General features: G+C 35.7%; 1 protein-coding gene across 3 annotated transcripts; it reads right to left on the reverse strand.

Moving 5' to 3' along the window:
- Positions 1-1,219: 1,219 nt before the first annotated feature.
- Positions 1,220-4,337, reverse strand: LOC149225565 (uncharacterized). Of its 3 annotated transcripts, none has more exons than XM_089377147.1 (3): positions 3,968-4,330; positions 3,408-3,535; positions 1,220-1,983 (listed from the first exon to the last, which is right to left on the reverse strand). In XM_089377147.1, exons 2-3 carry the CDS (start codon positions 3,436-3,438, stop codon positions 1,466-1,468), a joined length of 549 nt encoding a protein of 182 aa, XP_089233273.1. In that variant the 5' UTR covers positions 3,439-3,535; positions 3,968-4,330; the 3' UTR covers positions 1,220-1,465. The 3 variants fall into 3 exon arrangements, with proteins under 3 accessions (XP_089233273.1, XP_089233274.1, XP_089233275.1); XM_089377148.1 differs by lacking the exon at positions 3,968-4,330 and adding an exon at positions 3,748-3,954; XM_089377149.1 differs by lacking the exon at positions 3,408-3,535 and having other exon boundaries at positions 3,968-4,337.
- Between the last annotated feature and the right edge of the window lie 11,620 nt (positions 4,338-15,957).

The raw sequence follows: 15,957 nt of genomic DNA on the forward strand, positions 1-15,957 counted from the left end.
AAACAGGGGATGGATTATTGATATCTTTAGAGAAGCAACAGTTGCAATAACTTTTTCTAATTCTATTCAAAGGACAAATTTGAATGACAATCTAATATTAAAGATGGAGAATGCAATTCGCAAAACAAGTTGGCAAAGGTGGAAGGGGGTCACAAATATGATGTTGTTAAAGGAACAGCATCTATGACAATTATGAGCTGAAAAAATTAGCATGTGTTTTGGTAAGATCACTGTGCTATTCAAACAGAAGGGTAAGCAACTGTTGGTAACAAGCAACCAATAATGAGTTATAGAAATTAAAGACGGCAATCACTGAGCTTAGACACCAATTTAATATTTGTCTGATTATATTGACCCTGCTGAATAACAGTTCAGGATATCTAGAATGAGGCTGGTGTTTAACAAGATGCCAATAATTGTTCTGATTAATAGGAAAAAAAAAATCAAGAAAAAAAATGAAGACAGCCATCACAATGGTACCAGTACCGTCAGAATCAAAATGTTCTTGATGTGTGATGCTTGTGAGTGTAGAGTCCATGCAACTCCCAATAGGCCAAGAAGAATATGCACTATATGCAACATCAACAATGAATAATATATATGGATGATGTCAATTGGGTTTAGCGCAGGTAGTTGGGAGAAATGTTGTTATCCTCCCCACCCAGGTTCAATTCCTGCAATTGCTTCGAGCCCTTCTTGTTTGAGTGGTCCCTTGAGGACCGAAACATGTATATTCCCCATATAGAATATAAAGATATTTCTCACATACAAAAGAAAACATTTATGCAGTGCAAACTTGAAAATGAAGCCACAATGAAAATTTGTATAATTAAATCACCGAAGGATAATATGCAGAAAATCAAATGTCTGTCCGGAACCTTAACCACAACTTTGCTCTGGAAGGGAACAAAATACATCCAAATATCAACACAAGCTCACTTTAAAATGGCTAGACATCTACAGCTCTGTTGTCAGGTGAATCTTTCTTTTCCCTAAATAGTAAAAACTTGAAAATCATCGAAGCTTGGAAAACGGCTACTGCATAATATCAGCATTGGTTTCTCTTAGAAAATCTTGCAACAGAACTACTTTTCCTGGAATACCACTAAACTAGATAGATTCCCTAGTTTAGTGGCCAGGGGTACAACATTAGTATATAATCTATGCAATGTGCAGACTCTAGAAAAAGACATTCTTTCCGATCCACATATCCACTATGTACAGGTCAAGCTTTATATACATTGAATCAATCCATCTAATGTGAGAGACAAGACCATCCAAACAGATGCATGTAAACCAAAGAAATCCTATCATTACACACACCAATACTGTGCAGTCATTGCTAAAAGCACAATTTTTTTTTTGAGATTTTGAATCAGCGTAGCTGATTTTATCTGGTCTTCTTTTACACATCTGACAAAGAGAGAAGTGGCAAAAACGCAAATCATCAGCTGCATTATTATGATTACTTCTTCTGTACTCCGACTCCAAATAGTCCTCCCAAATGACCAGCAAGATACCCAAAAGTCCTTGACAAATTTGAGAAGATCCGAGTTGTGAAAAAGCCAATACAAGCATTGATTGGAGTCCATATATAGTCCTTAAAACATGAAAACAAGAAGCCATCATTTGTGAACATTGACAAGCAACACACAAACAAGTCATCATCATTATGGCTCTCTGTTATCATGGGTTGAAGATAGGCACAAGCTGCATGTTTAACCAGGTCGTTTTTTATGGAGATAGTGGTACAACTGCACCAATTACCCTCTCTCCGAGGAGATCCCACACTTGTTGGGGAACAGGGCATAATATCCCGCAAACTAGTGTATTTAAGACCATTCATTCCATTCAAATCTACCAACTTAGATGCTAATGGGAACTCGCTGTCACTTAAACTTGATGCCCACTCAACTTTGCTGCAAAGCACTGGTAATGGATGCAGCCGCCTAATACCCATCTCCATTTGTACAGTCATGTTACCTGTCCATGAATAAGAAGGTAATGATTTGTTAAATTGTTCTCTATACAAAAAATCTGCATTAATGTCAGTTCAATCAAGGTAATATTGATCAACAACTGCAACGCAAGATAGCCTGTTTTGATCCTGATCCAGTAACACCAAGATCATTCTTGAAAGGAACACCAATCATATACCAGCAATTTAAATTGTTGTGGATCAATTGTTTCATGCACTAAAAAAATATACACTAAGAAATAACGAATTAGAAATTAGAATGATCATAAAAGATCATGTACTAGAATTGACAATGCTCTACAGACTACCATATTTAGACTAGTATACCATGCTGAATGTTTTAAATGTCTGTACAGTTACGCAGTAATCAAGCAACACTCAGAGAGGATTCATACAACAGAAGACATATACAATTATTGAGGTATTCATTTAACAAAGGATTGAGATGTTTGCACAAGTCCTACGCATGACTGCAAACAGGATTCAACCGTTGCAATCAATGAACCAAAGTCTAGAAAAATATTCAATCAGTCAGAAGTCATTCAAAAGCATAACTAACAAATCTAATCAATTGAAGATCATTCCATGAATATTTGTACATTAATCATAGTGATTAAGGCTCCTTTTCACCAAATACTGATGCCAGTGGCTTTAATGTTGTGGTCTTGCCACTAGGCCAAACAATTCTTGTCAAATAGAATCGATTAGGCCACACAATCAACCATGTTTCATTCTGGGAAATATGAAAACGTAAATCAATCCACTGGCACTTAACTTTTTAAGATATTCTTCAACTTGCACTACGAAATGAGGCATCATTCAAGAGGAGAACAACTTATACCACCCATCTAATGTACCGATTAAGGACAAGATGATCTAACAAAGCAGAAGCATGGAAAAGAGAGAAATTATGTCATTCAAAACTATGCTTGTCTTTGTATTACCCATGAAGGTTCATATCAGATTAACATCATTCAAGGATAAATTTAAGCTTGCACGTCGAAAACCAAGTTTCCCTGATTTGCAAGAACCTAATTTCAGATACAGCTACCCGTTAACTTTGTTTGATCTTAAGATCCATCTTAAATACAGATCTAACATGAGCGATCCAATTTTCTTCACACATGCAATTTTTTTTTTATGAGCCCATATTATTTAAATGTTTTGCATAGCTATTTAATATTTTATTTTATTTTAGATTTTTTAAAATTTTTATTTTGGCAAACATGAGCAACATTTCAACTTTGATAACAAAGGGACATGCTTACACATTATATGCTTACACATTATACTAGGCTGTAGAATGAGCCTCTAGGCTCAACAAGTTACCTAAAATTCAAATGCAAACCATGCAATCAAAAGAAAGCTAAAAAAAAACCATGCAATCCAAAGAAAGCTAAAAAAAAACAGAGACTAGATGATTTCACACCTGATGAAACGAAATCAAGCAATGCGGTCATCGAAAGAGTACAGCCCTGATTATTCTCTTAACACCAGCTACTACTTCATGTCAGTTATTATAAGCTCAGGTACCCTATCAAGATTTTTGTGGAAGACCTGCAACAAGGATGTCTTTTCAGAACAACATAATACCCAACTCAGATTTAAACTCAAGAAACGTACAAGTACTCGATCATGTTTCTCAGGTAAGACCACCAATCCCATCGAGATTTTCCCAAAAATTCAGTACAGAATTGAGATTTTCCCCAAATAAACAATAGCCCAATTTAGATTCCAAGCGAAAGAACTAATACCCTACTGAAATTTACCCCACAAAGAAAGTACCCAAGTGGGCCTTTTATTCGATAAAACAATTGTACCAACTGAGATTCTCCCAGATACAAGGTGCGCAATGCAGATATTCAAAGAAAAACAATTGCTCAAATAAGATCATCCCCGCGCCATTGAGATAAAAAATGAGCTATCCAAATCGCAAAACCTAACACTAAATTTACACAAAAAAATCATTAAACATATATGTGATCTAACCCGAGTGCATGAAACAAAGCTCTTCTGCCAACCGGGGAAGAATGGCCCCTAGCTTCCTCTGTTAAAAGCTCAGCTCCTTTCTTAAAAGCTCAGCTCATTTCTATTTTCCATGAAGATTGCTGATGCCCACAAGTAGAAGAAGAGCCCAGTCTGTGGTATCTGCATATTCAATTTTTCCTCCTCCTGCATATCGGTATCCATCGCAAAACACAAACAAAACAAAACCTCAGGCTGAAGCGTCCATTATCAACACCAACAACAAAAGAAATTGAAAGGAAAAATTATTACAAAACTCTTTGGTTTTAACTACTCCAATCATCAACATGATGTTGCCATTTTTCACCAGGGTGTGTTGATTCTCGGTGATTTTGAAGTGTTTTTTTTTCACTCCGGGTGGAAAAAACAGTCTCTATAGTCCACAGATTTATTTATATGTGGAATAGGTTTTTTCGCCCGGAGTTTTCCTCGAACCTATCGTCACGCGGTTGAGTCAAATCTATGCTGTTTTTTTCTTCCAAATAATTGCAGCGCCCCCTTTTAATTGGAGGCAGTTATTTGACTTCCTACTAAAATAGTTTTCCCACATGGCATGCTGATATGGATCCAACTTAACCACGTGTGCATGGCAGATCATGGAATGTAGCAACTCACACTAATTGGCCGGTACATCTGGCAGATTCGTTTCATGGCGTCATGGCATTGAATTCATGTGGTGTGATGAGCTGGCAGCGCATGCAGAGGTCATTGGTATGATTGGACTGCTGAGTTGGCATGTGAGTCTTCGAGTTGTACTCAATATCGATGAGTTTGTTGATTCACTGTTAACATTGAGTTACGATCCGTTAATCTGTAAATATATTTTGTAATATTTAGTTAATATCTGTTTAAATCAATTTGGTTTGTTTGTCGGATAAGTATTAAGTGTTTTAATTATATTTTCTATATTTAATATAGGACACGTGTTAATTGTTCGTTTAGAAATTAAAACAATATTATTTATAAATAAATAAAAATTAAGTGATAGTTGTAAATATAGTTGGCTATTATATTGGATTATCGAATAATTTTTTTATTTAAATTTGGTAAATTAAATATATTAGTTGTGAAAACAAGATATTTATTCATGCAACGATATAAATTAAAAGGTTGGAAAATGCTAATAAGTAATAAGAAATTGAAAATTAATTAAATTATAATTTTATTTTAATTAATTGTTTTTATTATTAATTATAAAAATAATTAATATTTGAGATAAAATATGTAATGAGAATTTTAACTATAGAGATTCACTCTAGTTTACTATGGAGATTATTAACATATAAATGAGCTTTATTATAATACCATGCGTCAATATCATCTCACTAATACTACACGCCCAAAAAACTATTACTCATATTCATATGACAATATCATCTCACTAATACTACACGCCAAAAAACTATTACTCATATCTATATGACACATGGTCACAAGGCATTTTTTTAATTAATCAATTTAATAAAAAGACAATAAGAGCATAACTATTTTGCACATAAATCTCAACTTTTGATATGTGTATACTACAAAGAATATTCTAGAATATTTAATCCCTTCCATCCACCTAATAATTATTGATCATTAAATTAAAATTTTGGAAGCCCTATTCCAAAATATACACAAGTAATTAATACAAATAGATATTTAAAAAAAATTATAAAATTAATACTAATTATGTCACTATATCCAACCCAATATAGAAGAGGTGTTATAAGCCCAATATGGAAGAGATGTTATAATGTATTGTTATGTAATGTAAATATTTTGACTTAGTCAAATTACATAAAAATAAAATAAATTTTAAATAATAAAATAAAAGTGTGTATGTGTAACCAACTCAGACCTATCAAGCACCAAGAGGATTCAGATCCCTTGAGTTGGAAACCTTTCCTCAAATTTTGCACTAAAAAATAAGTTTGCACCTTGAGAGATTTGATCCTTTTCGATGCTTGATAGATCCATAGATAAAATAGATTTACATTAGTTTAATTTTAAGGTTATAACTAAGTTAACTATCAAATTGGTGAGCCCATGAGGCGTAGAATAGACGGTGATGGGGTGTACTTTTAAGGCACTCTGTAATGTGAAGGTCATCGATTCGAAACCCCTTGGGCAAAAATCCATCAATGTTAAGGGTTGGTGTGGTCTAGGCTGGGTGTGGACCCTGGGTGATTTTGACAATTTAGATACCCTTGGGTTGCGATTTCTCAAGCTAAAAGTTAAGCGTGCAGTCATCTCAGGACTCACACAACTTAGTAAACAAATATATATATATATATATATATATATATATATATATATATATATATATATATATATGTATCAAATTGTTGTATGAAATCCCTTTATTTGTGAGATAACAAACTGTTTACAAAGATATACACACTCTACCCCTTTTGGATTTGAACTTGTGACCTCTCAAGAGGAAATAAATGCTCCTAACTATTAGTTCCACTCCAGGGGTGGTAGGTGTGGGGAGGTTATAGTGCATATATCTTATTACAAGGATTGCATATAGTTGTTGATTCCTTAATTCAATCGTTAATTGTTGTGGGAGATTCAAGTACAATAATCAACCATATGGCCCTACAATCTTTGCTAGCTAATTATAATCTTGCATCTATATTCTTTACAATTTATAAAGAGGTTGGAAATTTCTAGCAAATTTTGGAAGGAGAATAATCAATCGGTAGACATGCTTGCTAATTAGGCCACTCCACTGATGTAAAAGTGGGGATAATTAGGATTAATGGAACTATAGACCATCAAACCATACCTTAATCCAATATCAATCAACCCAAAAGTGAGAATGAAGCCTTCTTAGGTCATGCACCTCTGCCTCATTTTCAAAGCAAGGAAAGTCTTCTTATGCCATGCACCTAGGGGCTTCATTTTCAAAGCAAGTAAAGTAATATGATGAGATTAACATATCTCAATTACAGACTTGGCTTCATAGCAAGACATGAATTTGAGTCAACCATTATGTTAATGAGATTGTCTTTCGGATGAATCACATCATTGAAATTTGGTCGACATTTCGAACCATCTAATGTGGTTCATCCTCGGGACAAAGGTGAAAAAATCAATCTTTCCAAATGTTTAAATAGTAGAGATGCATTCGGGTCCAGAGTTAGTCTTTATAAATTAGTTGTTAGAAATTAGCTTTTAGGAATTAGTAGAAAAGATGATTATTATTATTATTATTAAATGAATTAAATTAATCGAAAAAAAAATAAAAAATAAAATAAAAATAAAAATAAAATAAGATAAAATAATATATATATATATATATATATATATATATAAATGATAGAATAAGAAATAGCCATTAGAGGAACTGGTTGATTGTTAGGAAATAGTTATTATGAGTTAGTTTTATAGAAAAGTATTTAATCAATTATTTATTTTATTTTATTATATTATATTATTATTAAAAAATGTGGTTGATTGTTAAGAATAGTTGTTATGAGTTAGTTTTATAGAAAAATATTTAATCAATTATTTATTTTACTTTATTTTATTATTATTAAAAAAAATCTAATTGAATTATTTTTTAAAATTTTATAATAGTGAAAGAAATCATAAAAATATAATGATACTATTAAAAATTAAATAATTATTTAAGAAAGCTAAAATGATTAAAATAAATATCTTAATAAAATAAGTAAATAAATAAATAGATAAGAAAAATATAAATGTAAATGTAAAAAGAGAAAAAAAAAATAAATGAAAATAAAATATAATAAAGATAAAACATAAAGGAAATCAAGAGGAGAGGGTCAGAATCGAGCTATTTCTACCCATTGTTCTTATTGAGATTGATTGCATGTTTCTCAATCTCAATGGCTTCTCTTAGCTTCCTATGATGGAAGTGATTAGCCTTCGCGATGACACACATGGTGCTTAGATTTAATTAAATTAAAAAATTTAATTAAATTATAATTTTTTTATTTTTTGGTTTAATAATAATATAATAAAATAAAATAAATAATTGATTAAATATTTTTCTATAAAACTAACTCATAACAGCTATTTCCTAGCAATCAGCCAGTTCCCCTAATGACTATTTCGTATTCTATCATTTAAATATTAATTGATTATTTTTTTTATTAATTTAATTTATTTAAAAATAATGAAATCTCTTTTCTGCTAATTCCTAACAACTAATTACTAACAACTAATTCCTTACAACTAATTCCTAACAGCTAATTCATAACGACTAACTCTGGACCTGGATGCATCTATGTTATTTAAACATTTGGAAAGATTGATTTTTTCACCTTTGTCCTAAGGATGAACCACATTAGATGGTTTGAAACGTCGACCAAATCTCAATGATGTGATTAATTCGAAAGACAATCTCATTATCAATATAGATCACAAAAGTCTAATATCTAACATGTGTATCATTGTCAAGGTGGAATTATGAAAATGCAGAGAGGAAGTTCTCCTAAAGAATTTTGAAATCTAATTTCGATTCCTGGCTAATATTTGGTAAGGGATGTTTTTTATTTTACTATGGTAATGTGTATGTTTAATCTAGTTAATTTTAGTCTAAGAGATCTCTTAGGGATGTTGTGCTTCATTAATGCAAGGGGGGTGTTTTAATCCTTAGTATGCACTTAATTTTTTCCTTTTTGAGTGGATTGTCTCTATGTCTATGTTTTTAGACTCGAGAAGTGTGGATTGCTTCCATGGTTGGTTTAGTCTTCAATTGGGTTCAAGGTTTTTAGGCTCCAAAGTTCTTAGAAAGTGTCAAATTGTTATGAAGGTGGTTTTATGGGTAGGAAATATCTTTCCTTGACTCTTGATATATTGTTTGTTTTAAGCGTTAATTTGGTGTTATTTTATATTATTTATTATTGGCCCTAGTCTTTGTATTTTTCTAATGGATTATAAGGAGTTGCAAGAAATGAGAAGCGCGTTGCAAAATCACAAGGAACTAATTTAGTGTAATAGAACCTCTATCTTTTCAAACATTGTAAAACATAATAATGAACACCAAGTTGTTTCTTAATTTGCATCGATCATGGGCACAATAATACAACACAAACAAACTTCTACTCCATAAGTGGAATACAACATTCTAAGAAAAATGATTCTAAATTTGAGTAAGGGAGCCTAATCTTGGGCTTTTAATCAAAGAATATAAGTGAAGTTAGCTTATGTGAAGTTGAAGGAAGAGGATATTGTGCACTAGTTGGTTGAAGATATTAAGATTGATAAGCATGACTCTCTTCCATTGTAACAACCTAAAATTCAACATACAACTAATTACATCAATTTATGCAATTAATAATCAACATCCAAACTATTCAACTAATTAGCATAGAATTTTGAAACCATTAGTAGAGAAAGACTTACCCATGGCAACGATATATCTTACTGGTGATTTCGAAGTTGCAATGTTACCAAGATCCTACTGATTGCAACAAAGTTTTGGGGACGACTCTCCACCCAATCGTAAGCTCAACTGCACAAAACCTTTCTACCACTGGCTACCCCCAAGCCCTCAATCAGCTACAACTGTCAGGGAATCCTTTATCTCACAACACTCTCTTTCCTTGGAATGAATGAATGTTTCTCATCTCCCTTTTTGTCCATTAAATAACACAAATTGTTCCAAAAATGGAAGGGGATTGGAAATGGATCTACATGCATACAATCCATGTGTCAACATGCCAATTTTTATTTCTTTATTTTGAGTTTTACTTCACTTAATATTTTTCTTTATCTAATTATTGTTTATTTTATTCTTTTTTTTGTTAACTTTACTTATTATTACTATTTTTATGAAGTTTATTTATACATATATATTTATTTAGAACTTTTGTTTATTATTATTTATTTTTCTTATTATTTACTATTATTATCTTGTAATCTTTATTTATTATTTATTTGTTATTATTATATTTCTTTCTTATTTATTGCTTTATTTATTTATCTTCTATTATTATTATTATTATGGTGCATTACATACTCCCCCTCTTTAAGGAACTTAGTTCCAAAATTAAGTTTAATCATTTACTTATTTACTGTTTTATTTATTTATTTATTACTTCATGTTTGCCCTGCACCCTCTGCTGAACTAGTATACCAACAAGAAACGAAAGTTACTCAACACCAAGGAAATCTCAAGGAATCTCAAGTCATTTATCCCAACTTTCATAACAAGGCTTAAAGCCTCATCGACCTATACCATAACCCCAAGGCAGACATCCGGTCTCAGTACTCGATGACTCTGGGCATCTCGCAAGGTTGGCCCAACTCCCCCCACACTCACTAAGGTGCACAACCCCAGGCATCTAATTCCTATACACGAATTTGGACTTTGGCATCCCTATCCAATATTAGGCACTCAACCTCCTCAAAATGGTCCCATAGTCCTTTAAGAGTTATCCATCAAGAGTTATACAAGGCAAAGGAACCAATGACATGTGTAGTGTTGATTGAGTTTGTCCCCAACCCATATGGTGTTACATATGTGAAAATTTATAACACGAAATTCTATTGTAGTAACTGATTTATTTCTCCTACTTAAATAAGTTATTTACAAAACCCTTTAGTAAACATCAAAATAAATTCTACTGCAGTTGTCACATAATAACATAGAGAAAATAACAGTGATATACAAGCACAAGAATCAATCACATCAACACAGTTATTTTTGGACAATTGTCCTCAGAAAAACCCAATGCGGGAAAACCAGTGCAACAGATGAGGGTTTATTTATTATTCTTCAGCAACAATCTCTTTACAAGGAACGATTTTACAAAATATAGAGACACCTCTGAGAGAAACACCTAAGACAATTTTTCCCTTTGCTCTGGAGAAATTCTGACACCCCGGAGACCCTTCAGCCTTCATTGTGTCACCTCTACGTCACTTCTGCGTGAGGCCTACATGAGGACTGTGTCCCTTGCTGCATTGTCTCTCTGATCTTCCCTCTGCGTTGTCCCTCTGATGCTCTGCGTCACCTCCTCCTTAGTCTCTGACTGATGTTGATGCCCTCCTCTTCCTTCACCCTACAACTCTCCCTCTGAAATCGAACTCCTTCTCCTAAGAATCGCTTTCCCTCAGGTTACTGAGTATTTGCCCAGTGTGTCTCCCAATGACTATCAAGTCTTCTCTCATACTTTTCATGTTGATGATTCAACGACCGAGATTAAGTCTGTAATCAACGGCTAAGATTAAAACAGACTTGATCCTCGTCTCTTAGAAGCTTCTCACCCATATTTTTATTAATACCCATTAATATTTTTATTTTCCTAAGTTTAGACTTAGGAACCCCATTAAAAATATTAATTATTTTAATAACTCACAATCTGAGTGGAATTTCTCCAAACCATTTATCGGTCTTGGAGATCTCATGTATTCTAGCCCTTCCACAAAATTTTTGAGCTAGAGAACATTCGATGCTACCCAAAATCAACACTCCCTCTTAGCAAGGAATGTGCTCTAGCAATACTTCCCAACATAAATATCACACTGATCCACGACATTGGTCCTCTACATTGTTGATGCTCAGCCTGCTGCCCCTCATCTACTGTGCTGTTGCAACCTGTACTGCTTCCCATGACACTGCCACTATCACTGCTACATTTGTATTGTAGCTCCCTCTGAATATGATGCATCATGTTTCCCATAGCACCGCCACTGCTAACTGCTGCACTGCAACTCCTTGTACTATCCGCTTCTGCTACTGAAACAGATTCTCAATCATCCCCATCTTCTCCCTGAAATAAACAAACTTTGTTCTTACTAGAGCCTTGGTGAGTATGCCTGCCACCTGTTCTCCTGTCGGGGTGTACCGTAACTATATTTCCCTTCGTTGGACACAGTCTCTAATAAAGTGGCACCTGATGTCATTGTGCTTCGACCGATCATGAAAAACTAGATTCTTAGGGAGCTTGATGCAACTCTTATTATAACACAAAATATCGGTCGCTTCCATCCTTCTCCTGAATAGATTCACAAGCAACTTCCTAAGCCATATGGCTTCACATGATGTTGTGCTAGTTTCCATATATTCAGCTTCAGCTGAGCTCAAAGCTACAAATTTATTTTTCCTACTACACTAGGAGGTCATTCCTGATCCAATGTTGAAACAATACCCAGTGGTACTTTTCCGTTCTACTGAACTACCAGGCCAATCTGCGTTAGTGAACCCACTCAGCCTGATGTCATTACCTCGGGTGTACATTAGTCCTTGCTCAATTGTTCCTTGTATATATCTGAGAACATGCTTGGCTGATGCCCAGTGTGCCCTCTTTGGTTCCACCATGAACTGACTGAGGTTGTTGACAGCGTAACAAATGTCTGGCCTGGTATTGACCAGATACATCAGGGACCCTATGAGTTGCCTATACAATGTGGGACCGACTTCTTTATCTTTAGATGCATCAATCTTCTTCCAGTTGGTAATCATTGGAGTAGCCATAGGTCTACAGTCCTGCATTCTGAACATTTTCAGAATTTCTGTAGCATATCTCCCTTGTCTAAGGAAAATTCCATCCTTCTGCTTCCAAACTTCCAACCCCATAAAATAATGCATCTGCCCCAAATCCTTCATGTCAAATTCTGTAGCTAGGTTTTCCTTGCAATCTTTGATGAGCCTGGATGAACCTGTTAGAAACAAATCATCCACATATAACACCATAATTAGAGGCTCATTCTCTACAATCAGATAGTAGAGGTTGGGATCTGCGTCACTCTTAACGAATCCCATCTTCTACAAGTAACCATCAATTCGATCGTACCATGCTCTAAGTGCCTATTTAAGCCCATAGAAGGATTTCTTCAACCTACATACATGAGATTTCTTCTCATGTGTCTCAAAACCCTCTGGTTGTTCAATGTATACTTCTTCTTTTATCACCCTGTTTAAGAACGGATTCTTGACGTCCATCTGGTGAATCTCCCACCCCATCCGTGCTGCAAATGATATCACAGATCTAATAGAAGTATACTTGGCTACTGGGATGAAGGTTTCTTCGTAGTCTATCCCTTCCTTCTAAGCATACCCCTTAGCCACGATCCTGGCTTTGTATTTTTTTGCACTTCCATTTGCAACATATTTGACCTTGTAGATCCATCTCGAACCTACAACTGACATGTCCTGAGGCCTAGGCACCACTTCCCAAACATCATGGACCATTATGAAATTGTGTTCCTCCACCATAGCATCTACCCATACTTGATGTTGAACGACCACCTGAAAACTGGAGGGTTCTCCAACCTGAGCCACCAAGGCTTGGTACCTATCTGGTTGTCTACACTCCCTTTTCTCATTCCTAGGAGCTCCAACTAAATCCTCTGCATCCCGTAGTATCTGTTGAAGTTCCCGGCTCATTATTACACTAGTGGTGGGTAGATCTATTTGCTCCTCCTTCTCTTGAGACTCCACCTGCTGTGATACCTCTGGAATTTTGTCTTTAGGAGAAATATTGGTGCTGGTTTCTGCTGGTCGAAGTCGCTAGACCAATGGATCATCCTTTGACTGCTCTTCGGAAGGCATTTCTTGAGATTTCCTGAAAGCTCTATCCTCCATGAACTTTACACCCCGTCGAACTATGATCTTCCTATTTCTCGGAAGATAGACTCTGTATGCCTTAGCATTCTCACTATATCCACTATATATCCTTTTTCTGCAGTTTGATCCAATTTCTTCCTCTTTTCTTCAGGTATATGGCAGTATGCCAAAATCCCAAATATTTTGAAATGACTCACCTCAGGCTTCTTATTGGTGAAGACACTCTCCAGAGTAATCTTACCTAATGCCCTGTGAGGAGTCCTATTCTGGACATACACTATTGTGTTGCATGCTTCTGCCCATAGAAATTTGGGCATATCCTAATCATACAGCATCGCCCTTGCTGCTTCAACAATAGTCATGGTCTTCCTCTCTGCTACTCCATTTTGCTTCGGATTATAAGGAGTTGTACATTCTCTTCTGATGCCTTCCCTTGCGTAGAAATTAGTGAAGTCCTTATCAATGTATTCTCCACCATTGTCTGAGCACAACACTTTTATCCTCTTTCCTGTCAGATTCTCAACTAGAGCCTCAAACTCTTTGAATCGATCAAAAACCTCATCCTTGGTTTTTAGAAAGTAGATCCAAGTATTCCTGGAATGGTCATCAATGAAGGTGACGAAGTATTTGACACCACTAAGAGGTTTTGTGGACATGGGTCCGCAGATATCTGAGTGTATCGATCCCAGAACACTCTTAGCCCTATTGTTACTTTTGGATATAGCTGCTTTGGCGTACTTTCCTAGTGCACACCCTCTACATACATCGTCTCATTTGGTACTCAACTTTGGAACTCCTATGACAGTTCTTCCGAGAATTCTTAGAGCCCCATGGTTCAAATGTCCCATCCTCCTGTGCCATAGTTCATTCAAATTTTTTCCCCACTACTGCCTATCAATGCCATTGGAGATTCTAGCTGTAATATATACAACTTGTTACTTCTGGCTCCAATTTGGGCCTTCTTTTTCCAACTCGGATGTTTGACATATAATTTCTTCCCAATGAAGAAAACATCATAGCCCTTGTTTTGTAACTGAGATATAGAGAGTAAGTTCATCCCCAATCCTGGCACATGCAACACATTGGTCGCTTGAAGTCGATCCCCTGCTTTAGTTTGAAAAACTATAGTACCTCTCCCTACAAGGGTACATTTTGACTTGTTTCCCATGGTGATTTGGAAGTTCATTTGTTCTTCCTGGTAGCTCGAAAAACATTCTCATATTCCTGTCATGTGCGCAGAGGCTCCATTGTCAATATACCAAACCTTAGATGAAGCGGAGCTTGCTAAGCAAGTGACTTCTTCTTCTAGTATGTGTTGTAGCGACTACAACCACCCTCCAAAATTTTGCCTTAGCTTCATTCTGGAGCCTCCCTACCAACCTTTCACAGCAACATGTCTTGCCTTGTCAAGTACACAAGCTTCAATGATTTTCTTGCATAATGATAGCATGTCCATCAAATCTTGTTGCATCCCCCTCACAGATTGTTTCACCGAACTTGGTCCAGCTGCAGGCTGACAAGCTCCCTTAAGAAATTGTGCAATTTTGGAGGGCAAGCAACCTTCCATTTAGAAATTGCGCAATTATGTTCGGCAGCCTGCTGGGCTCCAGAATTGTGCAAATCTACCTGCCACTGCTCACTGGAAAAATTGCGCAATTCCTCCCAACAGGACTATTCAGCCTAGAAATTATGCAATTCTGGGCAGCAGTCAGCTACTCTGCCCAGAAATTGCGCAATCCCTCTAGGCAGCCAACCCAGCTCCCCCCCAGAAATGCACATTTTTTCCTCCCAGCTGAGCAGATTGTTGCATGTGCACTTGAGTTGACCGGTTCCCTCCGGGACCGAGCAAAACTGATTTGCATGCATGGGTTGCTTCTCCCAAGGCAGCATTGAAAGGCATCGCTTGATTCAAAGATCTACTTTTAGCAGCTAGAGGTTGCATGCAAGGATCATTTTAGAAACCTCCCACCAAGTGTCGCTCTTTCTAGATTTGTGACATGTGCATCTTCGATTTTATCGAAACTCATGAACCTGACGTTGCAGAGCTCATTCCTCACATCGACCTTGTAGCTCTGACATCCCACATTGCATCTAGGAGTCGTCGACACATTCAGCTCAGTTGTTTTGGGGTAAGCCCACCTTCCATGTCTTGTGTTTCATTTGTGTCGCTTTTTGTGTTTCGCTTCATATGAATGTTGTCTGCTTGATTTCAGTGAGAACTTGCAGTAATTTTGATACATACTAGCTTGTACTAGCACCGTTTCAGTTTTTGCTAACATCTCACTGTTGTCGCATGCATGACAATGTTTTGCACGGACGATCACCGTTGTGGCGACTCACTTCACACACATGCATGTTTTCCCATTTTCTGAATCCTGCACTTGGTGTTTGCATGAATGATCATTCACTCTTGTTTGCACTC

This window comes from Pinus tabuliformis, chromosome J, assembly GCF_031772625.1.
Source record: "Pinus tabuliformis cultivar Carrire ecotype Pingquan chromosome J, CPIR1, whole genome shotgun sequence".
NCBI classification, from domain to species: Eukaryota; Viridiplantae; Streptophyta; class Pinopsida; order Pinales; family Pinaceae; genus Pinus; species Pinus tabuliformis.